Here is a 19,575-nt window from a genome sequence, read left to right as displayed (position 1 = left end):
GTACAAGTAGTCACAAGCACTGCTAGTAGAAACAGGAACAAAGAGGTATCGGAGACTATGATAGTCTAACATATTAACCTCCCCACATGCTTTGCATCTGTGGTCTTGAAAAACACTTTTTCTCCCCCATGGTTTAACACAAACATAACATTGTTTCTAATTTGCTACTGACCTGCTCCAACTTGGTGCGTGAAACATTTTGCTGGTGAAACAGAAGGATGGAATCGCTCTGTCCTTTGAATACGGCCTCTGCAGCACTGCAATACACATACAGCAATATTACAAATTAATTTAGCAGATATATATTTTAAAAATCCATACATGCTGCTTGTGATTTGAAATCACCTGCATGTGAGAGGCCTGCAAATAGTTCTCACCTGTTGGCGAGGTTGGTTGTGAAAACATACACCACTTGCTGCGAAGGTTGAGGCTGCTCTGTTTTCAGCCCGGGTCCCACTCCACATCCCATGACAGGCCGTGCAGCTTCAGCTACGGGCCCTGCGGACAGGCGGTCAGGAAGCCCTGGATTAGGACCTGCCAGCCCACGCTCTCCTGAGAGAAATAAGTAACACAGTGGTTTCAATCAAAGTTTATTTATATAGCCCAATATCACACATTTTACATCTGTCTCAGAGGGCTTCAACAAGACGCCTTCTGTGCTTGCACCCACACATCGGACAAAGGGAGTGCAACAGGGAAGGGATCCCTCTAGGTTTAAATGGCCTACATTGGTATTATAGTTTATATGTAATACCAGTATCACTTTGGCTTCAACATCTTAACACTAGATGGAGCTAAAACACATGTAAAGTCAAATCAGTGGAAAGGAGCAGTATGGCAGATGCTGACACTATCTCCCTTTTGAGTGTATGTACAGGAGCTGAAAACAGTTGTGGATAGCAAACGGTTTTCAGAAAAAATGAAAAGAAGAAAGGCATGGGGATTTCTACATGTAATGTTTACATTGACACTATTACTAGTGATGACTGTTCTTCAATTTCATTTCAAACCTTTATTTAACCAGGTGGATCCCATTGAGATCATCGTTCTAAATTAAGACAACAGCTATTGGCAATGTGTTTCCTCCTCTGTACAGATGGCTGGACTCACGGTGAGTCGCAGTGTGTGGCTTGTCTTCATCTTCTTCTGTGTCGGGTCCAGAGCACCATTCATCTCCACTATATGGCTGCTTCTTCTCCAGAACACAGCGCCGCTTACTGCGCATCACACCTTCTAGAGGATAAGACACACATGTCAACAACAACTGTGACAGTATTGACCCTTTAAAAAGGGTATAATCTATATTATTATTATTATTATTATTATTATTATTATTATTATTCACTACTGATGGCCTAAACTCAACCACCACTGTATTATCCAGAGCCGTGCTATTATCTCTAATGCAGTTTGCCTTACTCTATGGAAGCTATAGGATCCTGGTTTACAGCTGCATTTCAATCTTTAACCTCTGCTCGTCTCTGTAAACATTTTAATTGTATTTTCGCAAAAAATGGCTATACATGCTCATCACATCTGCACATGCAATGTATTGAGAAGCATGAGCCGAGTGTGCTCACATGGTGTAATTAGGTTGTTGTGGATGCACAAGGTGCTGTCGGCCAGAGAGTGCAAACAGCTGCAGGAAATATGTGGCAGCTTTAACATTTCCAGAAGGGTAACCTGCAGTAAAGAGGCAACACCAACTTCTGAAAGATAATACAACGTTGAGTATAAACTCCTATGGGGACTGGAGAGAAAAGCTACTTTGGTAACACCCCTATACTGTCACATATTAAGAGCATCTCTATAAACAGGACAGTGAAAACCTTTCAGGTTCATTACTCAACATCTTACTGACTGTGGCAGAAAAAGTACCTTCCAATAAACACATTAGATGAGCTTGGGTAACCACAGGCCTAGTAGACGCGTATAAATGTACATTAAGGAAGGAAGGAAGGAAGGAAGGAAGTGTGCAGTGACAATAACAAGGACAGCAGAAGGAAGGCTGCTGTCTTGACACAGAAAGGCAGAGTAAAAAGAGCTGACCTCTTCTTCTGTTGACATTTTTGTTACCAGCGGTTACCGGTTTAAAAGGAAAACTTCACCTTAAAATGACTATTTGAATATTAATAACTCCTGTGTAAGGCAGAATTCTTACAGAAAATTGTTTTTTTCACTTGCCTACAAGGATGAACAATGAAATTTGATAAATAGTGTAAATCCTTGATAAATCTTCGTGAAGTGAACACTTACAGGTTCATGCACAGACGAGAAGAGCATCAGCGAAATCTTGAGACACGAAGTGCACAAGAGTAAATGCGTTTCAGATTTTGTGAGCACAAGATTCGATGTGTGTCTGGCGTTTAACTGGGCCCCAATATTGTGCTTAATTGTAGGTTAATAATTGTATTTTGTGCCTCTACTGTGACATGTTTAAAGGTCCCATGTCGTTCTTTTCCGGTTATTGATGCTGTATGAGAAACCAATGTGAGTTTGGAACATTGAACAATGTAAATCTATTTTAGTATACATCAACAATGGAATTATGATCAGTAGAAATGGCCATGACATGGTTTAATGGTCCATAAGCTCTTTATTTTTCTCATACTGCCTGTGCTGCAGCACCTCTTTTCCCCCTCTGTCTGAAACCAAAGCCCAGTCTGATCTGATTGGTTAGCTGGTCGGCTCTGATTGGTCAACCGCTTAGAGATGCCTTTAGCCTATCACATACAATGTGTTGGAGCACTAGCCAATAGAAGTGCAATTGTTACATAGTGATGTCAATGTGTCAGGGAAGTAAACAAAGGACTTCAATCGAGGCGTTTCAGGCAGGGGGGGAGTGGGTGGGGGGCCTTTGCAGACCATTAACATGCAAAAAAAAACATATACTACACTACAGGAAAAGTACCCAAAATAGCAGAGTAGGGCCCCTTTAAGTTTTTTTTTTCCGCTTTCTAGATTCTCCGTTCACTGTGGAGGCATGCGAGAAAAACAACATTTTTATCAAGGATTCAAGGTAGCACAGGGTGAGTAAGGGTTAGGCATTTATTTCAAGGAGAAACTTAACAGTGTGCTAAGACTATTCATCACGATACAAGTTTCCAGGTTTGGTGGCGTAGTGATTTCAAGGAGAGAGGAGAGAGGCTTACGTTTCATTTAAATGCATTTTGTGTAAAATGTAATAAAAGGGAATGAGAACAAAAGCGGTGTGTGTCTTTGTGTGTGTATGGAGGTCACATGGAGTCCTATTTTCTTACAATTTTTGCCTCTGTCCCTCTTTGTATTAGAACCACACCTGAGCATGTGTGCAAGTCGGTGTGTGTTTAAAGAGATTCCAGTCGTGTACAGGAAGCCCTAAAGAGTTTTACAAAAATAAAATGTTCCTCTGCATCAATCACTTACAGAAACACTTAAATAAGCAACACCAATCAAAGATTGTGTACTGATTACTGAACCACATGATCAATCATATTTACCAAAACACTCACACAACAAAACCTCCCCCGCCCACTCACTCAATGTTTCTGCTTTATAAGCAACCTCTGTAGGCTTACTAAGTTTTGGTGACCTCATGACCCGTCTGAGCACTACAGGAGGCCCAGATGCCTTTTCATCTGGGACACGTCACTGCAGCGCAGGCAGGGCACAAGGTATCAAAAGCCAGGGGGAAATTCTGACGCTTCACTGAAAGGTCGGGGCATTTCAGCAAAACAAGTTACTCTCTCAGTCCTTACATTCACTTCCTGCTGTGGAGGAGGTGAATGCTCGTAATCTGGTATTTCGGGTAAAGATTTAGCTGATAGGAAGGTAGAGGAAGTGAACTGCTGCATACTTAGAACACAGACGCACTGTCTATATGTCCCGGACTCTGACACAGTTTTGTGTGTGCATGCCTTACCTCCTTTGGCATCCGTCTCAAGGGCTGGAGGAACTGCACTTCGGGAATCACCAGAGTCCATGGAGACACTCCGCTCCCGCTTGGATTTGGTTTTCAACATCCCTCCGACACTGCTTACTGATTGGTTGACTGCTTTCAGCCCAGGGTTGCCGGGGGAAATCTGGTTGGTTTTGACTCCATGGCTCCCGGCACCAACGCCCTTTGGACCCAAGTGGCCGGTGGCTCCCTGCTGCTGCTGGGCCTGCTGGTTTACACTGGGTATTCGGGATTGGTTGTCACTGGTGACCTGCTTGCCATGATTGGCCAGTTTATTGTCCGGGTGCATTTGATTGGCTGGTGATTGCGGTTGAGGTCTGATGTGGAGAAAGCGGTTTGTCAGTGGAGCTCACATGGTGAACAGGCGACACTGATGGAGAGAAGAAAAAAAACATCAGTATTTCAGACAAAAAATCTAACGTTAAGAGAGAAATTTGAAAAAAATAATTGTGAAAATGTAGCATATCCCACATTTCAAAGGTCCAAGTCAAGGATTACTAACATTTCACTTATTTGGCTTTGATCATACATTGTGCTCCTTTACTAATCTGGATTGCTGCCATTTTTTTAACCACAACCTCCTTTTGTGATACAATTTCTCTACAATGCCTAATTTGGGAGCAATACAAAATATGACAACTGTATACGTTTTTAATCCCCATATCACGCCCACAGTAAGTGGGTGGGTGACACTCTGGTTCCAGGTTAGGCCTGTTCACTCACCTCATCTCAACCAGGCCCTCAACTGACACTTTTCCATGCTGCTCTCCAGGCTTCACTGACCACACATGGACCTGGAGGACAGGAGGGTAATATCATCAGTGGAGCCAGATAGCAATCTCTACAGTCAGCACTATCTGTCAGTGTGTGTCCTCAGCCCGGGTCAACATCAACTTCATCAGCAGAGACGAGAAGCCAAAAGATTGATAAGACAGCAGGGCCGCTGTGAGGTAACTATTCCTTTAAGGGAACAGAGCACAGACTGAGCTGGTGGAGTGGGGGGAGGGACCTGCAGCTCAGAAGTAGCTCAGCAGCGTGTCAGGTCCCTCCCCCTGCCAAACACTTTGCAAACCACAAAAACTCCACCACACATTCCACAACACAGTCTGTAGCAATACCTGTCTCTCCCTCCTCACGCAGACAGACACACACTTTGAGTGTAAGCACTAACAGGTAAAAACTAACAACCTGTTTATTATAGATTTGAGTTTAGACTTCCACCAAAACGTATGAGTTTTTCAAAATGTGTTTTCATGTACTTGACTGAATTTGAATAGCCCAGACGACGAGGCCTTAGATCTTACATATCTACTTGAAGCTGTACTGGTCATTTTGGGGAATAAAAAACAAAACTAAGCAGGATTCAAGCTCAACATTGACACTTTCCACCACATGAGGCTTGATTCTGGGTCCAAGTCCATAGCTTACAAGCTGACGTCCTCTCGACACCACCACCTGCCTGTGTCCATAACCCCAAGCTTCTGATTTTAACCTTTGCAACTTGGGTGTGCTTCTCGGTGCGTCGGAGAATTTGTGTGCAGTCTGCAAACTAGCCGTACACAAGTGTTCTTGCTGAGTCTCCCACTAAAGCTGTCTGTGCACAGAGCGTTAAAACAGCAGGTCTCAACAAGACCATTCCACACCTGTTGCTGGTGAACAATAGTTTGTCCAAACAGTCATCACAGCCTGTTCAAAGATATTTGACTGACATGATGCAGATCTCTTGTAAACATTTCCACTGGTTTCCATTCTTGAACGATGACACGGGGCGTTGTCATCGGACAGGTGAACTGTGGCTCTCTTACGGCACCATCCGTACCACTCACTCACCTTGACAGGTAATGGTAAACACAATGCTGTAATTAGTCATTAACTAACAGCGGCTCATGTCAGCACAGAAAGGTGCCTTGTTCGTTGGCTTAGGCCTTCATCACTCATTAACTCAAACAGGGACAGTCAGACGTCGCTGCTGTTGACAAAGTGTGACTCACTTGCTTTGTGTAACACAAAGTGGAGGCAGACTAATCACATGGTGAGGCGCTGACCTTGGAGTGGACAGTTTAAAAAAGATAGGCCCGTTTAAAGTGAATACCACTCCTTGCCACGTGAATGGAGCCTATATTTAAGCAATCAGCCACAATGAACATTACAGTGACTTAAAGCAAAATACTTTTTCCTTGTTTTGAGTGTTTTTTAGATTTACATTTTAACAAACCAATCTGGTTTTAATGAATAATTTAACATGTATTAAAGGTTTTGCAGTGACCTTTTGAAATAGTGGCTAGACAAGATGCTGGCGTGACTAGCAATATTTGGTTATAGCATTAATGTTAACTGAACCGTTATGCAGCCACAGGTCTCAAACAAAGCAGGTGTCTCTATTGGGGCCAAGACATTCTGTTTGTTTGGAGCTGTTTACGGGGTTCAAATATCGTTTTCTTTGGAAGAATCTCAAGACCCAATTTAAGTGGCAACATCTGGACAAAAATGCTTCAGCGCATTTCAGATAGCAAATTACTATACAGCAGGGGTGCCCACACTTTTTTGGCTGGTGAGCCACTTTTGAAATGACCAGCTCACCGAGGTCTACCAACCAAAAATAAAATCCCAAATTGCAAGGGTTGCTGATAAGATGTTTTATTTATACATGGGAGAACTAAAATAGGGCTGCAACAAACGACTAATTTGATAATCGATTAATCTATCGATTAATGAAACGATTAATCGACTATTCGGACTATTACTGTATGCCTTGCACAATTTCTTAAACGCTCTTATTTAGCCATCAACTTTTAGATTTAGCTTGAGGTTGTTTTAGGCATGTGGAAACTAACAATGAAGACAATAAAGATGAATACTTGATTCAAAAATACATATATTATTCAATTAACTTAACAAATTGTGAACAAAATTAACATTGCTTTTTATTTAAATTGTATAAATAATGTTTCACATCAAAAGAAACAACAATGTTTTAACAAATCGTATTAAATAATGTGATGACAGAATTGTAAACAGAATAGCCGAAACTTTAACAAAATAAATAACTCAGTTACCTGTAATCATTAACCCATGTTTGTATAATTGAGTTAACTCCGTGTGTTGCTGCTAGCATACATAGCACCTGACGTGGTAACGTTACTCGTGGATGGGGCTACAGAGCTACTAGAAAGACAGTCGAACCTGGTGCATTCCTCCGTCTGAATGTGGTGCACTTTTGCTAAATGTTTAGACAAATTGCTCGTGTTACCGCCCTTACATGCTAAACTCTTATTGCACTCTTGGCAACGAGCATTGTCCACCTCAAGACGGGTAACATTTAACCACACCTTGGAGCGCTTCTCTCCGCTATCCCCGCCGTGTGTTGCTGCATGTAGCAGCTGCGTTTGTGTAAACTGCCCCGCCCCCTCGCACACAGACGGGGGAGAGAGATCTCGTCTGGATTTTTCGTGTTTATCGTGTTATTAACTCCTGAATTAAGTGGCAGGGAGGCCAAGGGAGGAGGGATCATGTTTATTTTAACGGAGCTGGATTTTTTTTTTTATGAATGACTCGCGATCTACCAGCATTGCCCCCGCGGTCGACCGGTCGACTGCGTATATAGAATGTATACAGAATGTTTTACTTGAGTTTATTTTAGATTAGGCGGGTAACTTGGAATCACTGACATTTCATTATTATTAGAATATTAATCCAGGGTATAATTGAAGAACTTTAATAAACAAATGAAGGAATCTAAAGGGTACATCTTTCCATTATGATGAATATTTTTCCAACAAAGGTTTGTCACACCTTGACGATACACAGATTAACACACCATGCAAAGTATTATGGAACTCTTCCAAACAACTGGTTGCACCGGTGATGACTTGCGTCATACTGTGTGTGAACTACTTGTTGTATCGTACATGTTGTATTTTTCTAAATATAGATCCATTTGTGATGATTTGTTGTTCTCTTTGTATATCAGCTTAAGAAAATGATTGCACCTTGATTCAATGCGGTACAATTAAAATAAATAAATGACAAGGGGGTTTATAGTTATTATAGGTGTTGGCGAACAGCAGCTATACATGTTTAGCTCTAATTTATTTTGTATTATAAAGGAGACTTTGACTATTCATACACGTATAAAGAACCAACACTAAACTTAATTGGTGTCATCCCTATTCATCACATCCTCACCACTTAAGCAAGTCTGAAAAAGATATTTAGCCCTGAAGCTTTAGAAATGATCCGTACTTAATGACGGTGACATTTGAATGATGAATTAAATCAAATCAACCTGACTGCTATGCAATTATTCCGAAATGTAATAGAGGTTGGAAAATTGATTAAATGAATTTAATGTCCCTTAAGGGCGAAATTCTCACATTTCCCCCCCCCACATTTTTCCCCAAGCCAGTTTGAACTAAAAGAAAAAGAAGAATCTTAAATACAATTGATCAGATGTATGTAAAGTGATGCCAGAAAACAATATTTCTCTTTGTTAAAAACTGTATAATTACTCAAAAAAATATGAAAATCGTGTCAAATAGGCTGTCAGATGGCAGTATTTGCATTGCGTTGTTGTTTACGTCTGCTGCGCCATCTTCTATACATGTTCTTGTGTGCATTGATATATTTTATATATTTTTCCCTGTAAATACGACTGTAATAAATCCTTTAACACGATTGATGGTACATGATTTGACAACTTTCGCTGTTTCTAAACTGTATTATACAGAGGCATGTGTGGACCTAATAGTAAACACGTAGATCCAAAATAATGGGCAAAGTAGCATCAGGAGAAATAGTGTCTCAAGGGGACAAAGCCTAATATAGTAATTGAAATATAGTATATAAATAAATAATACTTAAAAGAAAATCAGGTTAATTGCTCCACTCAAACATAGCTTGTCGCTAACACAATCCTATTAAAGTCTTCCTAGATTACCACACAAGAAGCTGTAATTTAATCAACTTGATGGTAATTTTAGAGCCAGCAAAACGTGATGCTGTGCTATTATACTCGATCACAAACCCCTAAAACTAAAAACATTCAAGTTTTAAGATTGTTAGCCAATATGCCCAAAATGAAAATAAACAGACTATCTTTGGCTTTAAAATGTAGAGTTCATGTCAGATCAAATTGCTCATATTTAAAAAGCTGCTGCTGAAGGAAATGGGCCTTATAAAGTAGCCTCTGTATGCTCCATAGGAGTCTGTATTGTGCAGCAGTTTTACATGACACAGCCTTAATATTGAAAATAGATACCAGCTTATTGACATTTCTAGAAAGACTTGCACCAATAGTGAGTTGAATATTTCAAAACCCTAGAGATATTTAATCAATCACTTTCAAATAGGCAGAAAAACAGTTATCGACTTACTAAAACAGAAGCATCATGCATGCCACAGTAAGTGTTTTCATGAGAATATATTACTGACAATGTTCCTGACAATGTCACAATCAAGTCCAACTGACACCTCTTGATGACGTGGAGGAATTCTTCTAGATCAACAAGTCAGCCTGAGTCCATGAGACGTGGAGCCAGCTGAGAAACTGGAAACAAAACTATGAGGCCTGGAATTATAATGTTCATGCCCTGATGAACATTTAATTGTTTTACTTTGTGAGATACTTATCAATCATTTAATGCTACATGTCCCAAGTATAACAAGCAGAGATCAGCGGGGCACACGTTAACACAAAGGTTAGCCGTTATCCAATAAACAAATGTGTTTCTGCATAAAATGTTCTCCTTTCTCTTTTGACCTTTTCACAAGTTGTTTGGGAAAAAAATTAAATCTAACAGTTGGACTTTGTCCAGTTGCATCCAATCGCTGCCCCAAACAAATTAGGGGAATAATTGAATGATGTTTAAAATCCAGAGCACATGTTTTTTACGTATCGAGCCAAGTCATTTAGGGCCATGATGATTAGTAAATATCCACACAAAAGCAGGCAAACAAACACTGCTACAACCCTTTAACATCAACAGAAACAAACTTCCCTATTCTCAGTTGGGCTTGAAGGTTTGATTAACTATATCTTGCCAAAACTAATGTGTTTAATGTGGAACTTACGGTACATATATTTGTTAAATGACTATCCAGGAATTTAAAGAAAGTTCATGGGTGATTTGATTTCCAGGTTTCAGTGCAAATACCAGGAAAAAATCTCAGCAACTACAGTACAGGTCAGAATGTATAACCGCTGTGTGTGTATGTCAATGTGCCTACGGTAAGAGGTCGAGCTCCTGTTTAGTCCCAGTGGGTCACACAGTACTCTGTATTTTTAGAGCAAGCTGGTATTAATAGACCCTGAGATCCCAGGGAAGTGGGGGGGCCACAAGCAAAAACAAAATACGAAGCCAGGTCCAAAACACAGATGCCACAGTGCTGCTCGATGGGCCGACTCACCAGTAAACACTAAGACCAAAGTACTGCTGAATGAATAATATGGATGACTCTGCAGCACGCTGTTACACAGAGAAACACAGATGAGATGTTTGTTGCCATTAGTTCGTTAACAAACCACATTTGCACATGGCGCCAGCCCAATAGCCTGAGAGAAGGAAAATAAGTTAGATGTACTTGACCACTTTGTGTTCTAACTTGGGAAAAGGCCACGGATAACACAACATGGATGAATGTTAACTAAATAAATGCTCTGTGAAGGACTATTTTGCACATAAAATGTGTCCTTGCAGAGTCAACCAAGTCCTTCAGTTCTAAACGATACAGTGCCTTCTTTGCTGAGACAGCAAGGTTTTTCTGTAGCCTGCCAAAACTTAACATTACCAGTGGAAACAATATGCTGGTGTTTCCAGACTTACTTGAAAAAGGTTCATAGACACAGCCGCACTGTCATCTTTCTTAATTAAAGGAAGCCATGCTCTGGACCATTTGACCCCGTCAGCCATGACTCCAGCCTGTTGCGAGTTTGCAGTGTTGCGCAACTGTCTTCCAGTAATAACACACGCTCGCTGGTAAGGCCAGGAAACACATGTACATCAATATTCAATCAATATCGTGATATGAGACTAGATATCGCATTGGATTGCAGACACCGTATTATGGTACAACTGTTGACTTTTCTTGATTTTAAAAGGAACCATTTCAGTAAAGGGTTATAGAGTCATGTGCTGAATTTACAAGACTGTTTAAACTGTTTTATTATTTGCCAAAAGCAGATTTGTTATGTCCACATTAATGATGATTATTTATCAAAAAATGTTACTATATAAATATTTGTTGAAAACACCAATGATCAACCCTACAATATTTCTGTAATATCGGTATTTGATTTTCTCCATGCCCTGCAGTTACCCTGAACCCATCCCTAAAACAGGTACCAGAACATAGAGATTAAAACATATATTATATATGCTCAAAGCATTGTATTATATATTATAACCTGAGGCAGATCACATTATTGATAAGTGTAACTATGTAACAAAATGATTTTAAAGTGAAGCCCTATAATAACAAAAGATTTTCAGAACACAATTTTCTATTTCAATATTTCAACAAGATTCTCATTTAAAATATTCAAAAAATTATTGTATTAAAATCCAATAAAATCCCCCCCCCAAAATGTAGAAATAATTGATTGAAGTCACATGAAATTGAAGCTATTGAAAAAATGCATGGCTCTTTTCCCAAAAAAATGCTACAGTTGTATTAAAATGTTTATATGATTTAGTCCAAAATCACATAAAAAAGAGTCGTGTCCTACTTGTCCAGTGTACATATACAATGCTGCATTAATTTAAAGTCACTGCGTCACGTGAAATAGAAACTACTGAAAATAAACTAGACTTTTCAATAAAAGGAACCGCTGAATTTGTATTTGTTGTGTGTACCACAAAACATTCAATCTTCTTTACTCAAGTGCAGCCTCAAAATATCAGTATACAACTCTGGTTTTTCAAAACATGTTGAAAAAAAAACAAAACACATAACACACCTCTGAGAGGGGTTTTCCTCGCCTGCTTTTATGTTACAAACATGTAATGTGGGTTATGTGGCGGATGTAATGGCTCCCTTCATGTCCACACAAAGGTTTCAAACAAGCCTACAATTGTAATCCCTATCACCACTTACCGCTGAGTGAGACATGCTGTTTATTTCAGTGTCAGCTTCTGCTGGTAAAGCGACCTGCATACATTCTTTTAAAAGTCAATTAACCTTTAGTGGGCTATTACAAATTCTATGAAATGTGATTCGACACGGATGTAGAGAATTTAGAATTAACCACGCTACAGCATGACAACGTTAAAGCGAGATTACAGTTTGGTTGGGATGCACCGTGATAGATAGCATTCAAATAAGAGGTACAATCAACAAATGGTGTCATTTTTCAAGACTGACTTATAAATATTGACAATTAATTTTAGTAACTGGTTTGGCTGCTTATACTTTGGAAATGACAAGAACTACAGTTTGCCACAGTAGTGCAGCTTCACAGACATCAACCAATTGAACCAACAATTCTTGATCAAGGCTAAGGTAGCTTAATAACATGACTACAACTGAGAAAAGGACTCTTTCTCTAAAGAAACAAAACGAAGCTACAGCTAGAGTAGAGTACTGTCACTATCTACCCACCTGCCAATAAAAAAGAAAATTGGTCCTTAAAAATAAATAATACAATAACAAAGAAAAGTGAGAATTGTCTGAATATAGAGAAAAGTCAGCTAATAAACTTCAAGCACCACAACTACCACACATCTATAGTGATCTGCTGAATTTGCTGCACTACTTTTATGAGGAAAAACACAAAATGGTTCTGTCAGCTAGCGTTCTCTTGTAAGAGCCCAGCTGCTTTGCAAGCCATGCGATTTTAGAAAAATCAACAAGGATGCTGACAGCGAGCTCTGCTAGGTTTTAAGATGTTGAATCAGCCAGCAAAAACCCTGCCAACTTTCACTCATGGAAAATCAACTGACACCAATAATGTGTAACGGATTCCAAGTGGCAGCCATCAGTACATTTTGAGTGATTATCGGTGCCAGTGGCCAATAAATTACAAGTTTCAGACTCTGTTTGATGAATGCAGATTGTACATGCTTTGGTTAGTTACAAAACAAAGGGTGATGTGACTACAGTAAGGCCACGTTATGAAAAGCACCAAACTTGCATAATGATAACATAGCAATGGATTGCAGATCATTACATTCGGAGACTAGTCACCATTTTGAGGAAATGATTGGATGTTGATGGGAATATCTCTAACACTGGCAATAGTTTAAAAACTCAATGTTGAAGTACAGTAGAGAGAGAACTATGCTTGTATGCCAGAATGTAAGCAAGGAGAGGACCCGACTGGAACTTGTTCAAAAGTCTTGCAGAAGAGAAAAAAACTGCAGTACTGCATATTTGGCATTTTTTGGGCAGAGCACTGTAGCGCTGTGAAGAGTTTAACAAGCAGGGAAACCCTGTTCATAGATAATTGACCGCATTCGACCCTATAGCCATATCTATTTCTCGGTTTTTATAGTCCTCCTTGCTATAACTTTTTTTTCCCTCTTCACTCCCCCGTTCCTTCAATCACACGCTTGTTCTCGTCTCCCAACATGCACTTTGTTTTTCAGCAGCGTGGTGCTGTAGGAATGTATCAGTCTATGACCATAACAAGGGGTTACTGTAGGTCAACATCCATTTAAATGAACTTCTGAACGATTCAGTTGTGACCTTTCATCTTAAACCTTTAATAAAAGAGAGTTAATCCACACACTCTATGTACAAGTCTGCTCTCACTATTATCAGTCTCACAGCACTTGTTGGACTGCAGTGCATTGTGGGACAGTGCACAGGTGACAGCCAGCAAGAAAAAAAAATGCAGCACACTAGGGGGGTTGTGGCAGGTTGCTGTGGCAACAAAACATGTCACAGGGCTGAGTAAATATAGGCTAAGCAGAAGGCGCCGTGCACAGAGAAGGGCCTGCAACAGAGGAAAGGCCGCAGCAAAAAAAAAAGGAAAAGTGTGACATTTGTAAAGATCTCAAAGCATCGCTTTCTTTTGATGTAACAGGCCTCACTGAACAGTCATGACAAAAGAGATGACCTCAGATATACCTTCTTTTACTACACCAAGAAAAGAACATTACAAAAATGTAAGACAAGCATAAAAAAAAAAGAGAGAGAGAAGATATTAACTGATTCAACAAAATAACCTCTGATTTTTATATGCTATCATCTGGGTGGATATTGAAAGCTTTGCAACTGTGTTCAGGACTAGCTGAAGTAGGGAAAGCATGGAAGTGTGGGCCATTTACACAGGATTTGTTAGCCTTTCCAGACAAACACAGATAAAGACTTCCTTGATGAAAATGAAGTGGTAAGAAGACTCTAGGCACTTAGTCCTTGCTTTTGCTTCAGCTCGGGGACAGGGAAGTACTGGGTTCGTTTTGTACAGAGGGTCAAGGGTTGTATCCTTTCCAACACATTCTGGGAAAAAAGCCAACTAGAGCAAGGAAAAAGACCAAACTGCAGCCTCAGAACAGACAGAAATCAGGCATTACGGCACAGAAGCAGTGGGCTGATGGACAGAAGCCATTCGCTGTCAAAATGAACACACACCTACCAGTCTGCTCAAGAGAGGACGCCAAGTCTGTGAAATCTAGTACAATGTCTTGGTCTTTCACTTAGGCCAAACATCATCATCATTAAAAATGTGTGTAGGAATGCACTCCTCCACCATACAATATGTGGGTTTGGGGGAAAATGTTTCCAACTGAGCCTTATTCAGATTTGGCCAAACATATTTAAAAGAGTATCTGTTGTTTCCCCAAGGGAGCATTAGGTGTTTTATACAACATCCGCTTCCCAAAGCAACATTCGACTTTATTTTTTTTTAAAAAGCGACCAAAATGTGAGACTAAACATAACCTGGGGCCTCATTTATAAAGGGATATACGCTCAAAAAAATCACGTACGCCAGTTTCTACACAATGTTTGCGATTTATAAAATACTAACTTGACGGGAAAACGTGCGGTCCTCCACGCAAACTCTAACCCATAAGCACAAACACGGGAGAGACGAGAAACTGCGACACCGTTGGCAGAAGGAAGAATGGAGAGAAATATGTGGAAATAATACCATAAATAAAATGTTACCTCTCATTTATCATATATGAAGAATTCATTTTCACAAATTGATTAAAGCCAATCTTAAAATGATTTAACAAACGCCTGTTTGAGACTCCTCAGTGCACACAAAAACATAACTTGGAGAAATAAATAAATACGGATATGTTATTTAAAACCACCTCGAATATGTTGTGTTAATGTTATGAAATGTTTTCTCATGAATGATGCGGTAAGCAGGAGGACAGAATTACGTCTAAACTGACGCCGTTTTGCATTTCTATAGGTTGTAGATACGAGCATGGTTTTATATATGTTTAATACATGTTTAATCGTGTTTTATGCCGTTTGCCAAGACTTGATAAGTCGCTACTAAAACACAGGAAGTATGGAAACTAAGAGCACCATATGTGGTAAATTGTAGCTAATATAACACAACACATTAGTTGTATTTCCTTTAACTCGTGGATATAGAGTTGCTGCGGGGGGGGGTTGAGATGCACAGGCTTCAGTGGAGACGCTGCGCACAGCTGATCGACAGCTGGAACACAAACCACCAAATACAAAAACATAATTCAGATCCAGTCGTCATGACTCCACTCCGGAGGGATTCCCCGATCATTTCTTACAGTTTCTCATCAAGGGGGTGTCTCCTGTCCCCGGTACAAACACACTGCCTGAGGATTTTTTTTGTCATTAACCTTTTTCGGACCACTTATTTATTTATTTTGGTGACGATCCAACCTCCATGCTGCTACTCTGGTTCAAACTGCATCCACCAAACCAAATCCTGACACGGTGTGAGATATTTTTTTTAGCTGTTCTGTCGTCATTTCCTGCGATCTTCTCCATGCAGTCACTCAAAATGAATGGGCGTTTCTTTGAATATTTATAGGCAAATATGGCCGTTACGTGAAGCCCGCAAAATCTGCACCGCATTTCGAGTCCGTTTTGATTTATAAAAGGGAAACCGGCGTAGGAATTGCTGTACGCACTTTCCTCGCCGGTACGCAATGTTCGGTGGATCGGAAAATGTATGTACCTAGTTTTCGGATTTCTACTACGTAAGCAACCTTCCCACGTGAATCCTACGCACAGCGTTATACATGAGGCCCCTGACCATAAATAAAATAAGTTTCCCGAACATTTAATAAATTGGGCGGGAAACATCAACGTTGACACAAGTTGCATCTAGCTTGAAAGGCCCTACTATGAGTTTTAACTGAATAAAAAGTGGTGAAGATAAAATAAGAATTGTAAGTGTCCAGTGCTGAAGCAAGCACGCATGCTGTGAGATATTTGAGATTGAGAAGAGATGAAAGGAAGCCAAAGAAAGAGGAAAAGTCACCTGGATTAAAAATAAGTATACTTACTGCAAATGATGAAAACAAGGTTGAAAATGACCTCCAGATAGTCAAAGTGTTAGCACATGTTTGGCCTTTGCTGGCTAATGAACAGTATGTCCTTACAGTCACGTTGTAAAGTAATCAACTCTAATTGGAAATTGATGTCCTTTTCTTAAAACCTTTTTTGTTGGTTATAATATTGAGTGGGTTTAAGAATGTGAAATGTTTGATGTCAAGATTAAGTAATGGTCTGATCGTTAAACCACAGGACAGGAAAGCTAAAGAAAGTAAAAGGTGGTGATAGGCACAGCATACGGATGTAGAATCCCAGTCATAGTTTGATAGTGCATTCCTCTGTAATGATTTGAATACAAACTACCTAGGGGAAATAATGGTATCCACTGTTAAATGGGCTTTATTATGCTCATTTCCAGGTTCACATATGTATTTGGTGCCTCTACTGTGACATCAAAAAGGTACTCTTTTCCCCATCTGTCTGAAACCAGAGATCAGTCTGCTCTGATTGGTTAGCTGGCTCTGTTGCGATTGGTCAAGCGCTTAGATATGTCCCGCCCCTTAGCCTATATACAATGTGTTGGGGCCCTATTTAGCTGGTGTTATGTAGTGATGTCATTATGTTAAGGAAGTAAACAAAATATTCCAATCAAGGCTCTTCAGTCAGGGGGACTCTCTGGAGGGGAACTTTGGGATTTTAGCCTTCGCAGACCATTTACAGTACATTCATAAAGACCTATGTAACAGACTACAGGAAAGGGAAAACCCAAAAAGCATTATAAGGCCCCTTAAAAGAAAACACAGAGCTCCATGAGACCCACACAAAGATATAATTACATGTGCTTTAAAGAGCAGGCAGTACCTGTGAAGACTTCAGCATTCGCAAACAAGGAAGTAACTGAACAACAACAGAATGTGTCAGTTCCTTTGTTACAAGCATTAAACCTGCTAAAGGCAATATGAATGGCAATTAAATATTTATTTTCTTTGGCAAAGGGTTACATTCAGGAGGATTGCACAATATATTGTGTTTTTATTGTCATAGCTGTTGGGGAATAATTTGCCCTGCATGTCCTCCTTTGCCCTCTGACCAATAGTTATCTCCCATAAGGAGACACACACACACACAATAAGTATTCACCTTATCCACATTTTAAATTCTAATTGTTGCCTTCTTTAAATTGTATTAATATTTCAAGATGAATAATTAAATCAAAGAGAGAATGACACTCCTCAAACTGCCGCCCCTCCTCCAAAGACTCAGGAGGCACACGAACATTAAGGCTCGGACACACCAATCTGACAAAGAACTGACAGACGGACCCCAACTGTTGTGTTGCCTCACGTCTCTGCGTTTTGGCCGTGTGTCGCACTAGAACACACCCCAAAGACTTCAGCCGACGGCCAAGAAGCATGTACGAACTGTGCATGCGTGAGTGGCAATAACTTTCCATACCAGCAGGCGGCGGTAGTGTGTATTCGTCATTCAAAAAGAGGCAACAACCGGAAGACAGACTGCGTGATAACTGAGAGAAGAAAAACAGACTGCGTGATACACCGAGAGAAGAAGAACAGACTGCGTGACATAAACAAACAACAAATAGCATGTGCGTTCCATTTTCACTCTACAACGAGAAGCTCATGGGGCTTTCCCGAACCTGTGTCGAGAGCTGGAGTTAAATTAAATCTCAGATTTGTCTTCTTAATAGTTTGTTTGGGTCCTTCACTTCCGTTTCGCTTATCATGCACTGATTCGCTAGCTGAACAGCCAATCAGAGTGATTTCTTTTGCCGACTGCCTTTGGCCGCCTTCGGCCGAAAAGGCATCAGCCCGGCTGAAAAGACCCCACGGTGCGGGACACACCAATATGAGTAGGGCGTGTCGACGCTCATCGTCGGCCTGACGCCCACCAACGCCGATAATCGTCCTGGTGTGTCCTTGCCTTTACAGCCGTTGATACTGTCTCACATGAGTCTGCTCCCCCCCACTGAAACATGAACTGAAAGCATGACATCTGCTTTAAACACTTGGAAGCCTCCCTGTCATACCAGCACCAACCCTTGGGTCAGTCAGATGAGACTAACGGCTTCACTTAGGGCATTTGGTTCGGATATATGACTCTCGTTCTCAGCGGGAAGACCCGTCCCAGCCCAGAGTAGGAGGTTTCCTGGAGCAGCTGCCCTTCCCTCACCACCACCACACGGCCCCAACCCCGCAGCCCAGACACTTCCCCCCCCAAGCCCTACCTTACCCTCCTGTTTTTATCTCTCCCCAAGGTCCGGCCTACGCTTCTGGTCGTCCGGCACCACGGGGGGCTCCTCAGACGCCATGGGCAGGATTGCTGGGAGTGCGGGCAGCCCGGCCACTTCCGACGGGATTGCCCTCTCATGGAGGTCGGACAGCTGGTCCGGGTTGCGGGACCGCCAGTTGGCTCCCCCGATTTGGAAGGGACGTATGTATACAGGGGGGGACACACCAGGCTCTGATGGACACGGGCTGTAATCAGACGATGATCCATCAGCGCTTGGTTCGGCCTGGGGCATTGATTGAAGCATAGTGGGTGAAGGTGAGGTGTGTGTATGGGGATATTCACCAGTACCCGGAGGTAACGCTGGAAATGTCTTATAAAAAGGGGAAAAAGCATAGAGTCAGGGCTGGAGTTAGCACTCGCCTCGCCCTCTGATTTTGGGAACGAATTGGCCGGGGTTTGCTAAGCTAGCGGGGGCGCGTTCACGGATGGCAGGGAAATGTGAGTTGTGTGCTGTGGTTAGTGGAGAGTCGGAGGAGGCTGACGACGTCGAGGGGGAAACGGACAAGGACAGTCGAGGGACGAGACCCTTCAGCATGTCTTCGACCAGGTGGTGAGTATTGATGGCTCACAGCTATAATACCACCCCCCGAGATTTTGGGGATTTTCATGATCTAGTTAGTTGCTTTCTAAGTCCTGTGGGGGGTCACAAATTGGATAACATATTGATTTCAAACCATGTCAGTGGGCTGCAGCATCAATTATTTTTGAAAGTGGAATGCATAAGAATCAGTTGATTGTTACTATTAATGATCTGGACATGCAGAAGAGGCTAAAATGATCACAAGACATTGTCAACATTCATTTTCCATGTCTGTCTCCTTTCCATAACCTGCACCCTCTCTTCCATCTTCTTTAGTCTCTCTGTCTTCTTCCTGTTCATTACTCTCTCT

General features: G+C 41.1%; 1 protein-coding gene across 8 annotated transcripts in view; it reads right to left on the bottom strand.

Moving 5' to 3' along the window:
• The window catches only part of bcl9l (bcl9 like), a 37,071-nt gene that overhangs the window by 5,251 nt on the left and 12,245 nt on the right, over positions 1-19,575 (bottom strand). For 4 of the 8 annotated variants that reach the window (XM_079678805.1, XM_079678803.1, XM_079678802.1 and 1 more), the window contains 5 exons: positions 4,661-4,731; positions 3,902-4,307; positions 1,111-1,233; positions 378-552; positions 173-257 (listed from right to left, as the gene is read on the bottom strand). In XM_079678805.1, the coding sequence (XP_079534931.1) occupies positions 173-257; positions 378-552; positions 1,111-1,233; positions 3,902-4,226 (708 nt within the window). In that variant the 5' untranslated portion in view covers positions 4,227-4,307; positions 4,661-4,731. Of the gene's footprint in view, positions 1-172; positions 258-377; positions 553-1,110; positions 1,234-3,901; positions 4,308-4,660; positions 4,732-18,625; positions 18,796-19,575 lie in introns of those variants that run through there. The other 4 variants (XM_079678808.1, XM_079678807.1, XM_079678806.1 and 1 more) reach the window with 3 other exon arrangements.

This window comes from Notothenia rossii (genome assembly GCF_949606895.1).
Source record: "Notothenia rossii genome assembly, chromosome: 4".
In the NCBI taxonomy this organism is placed as follows: Eukaryota; Metazoa; Chordata; class Actinopteri; order Perciformes; family Nototheniidae; genus Notothenia; species Notothenia rossii.
This window is presented reverse-complemented; position numbering and strand designations above follow the sequence as displayed.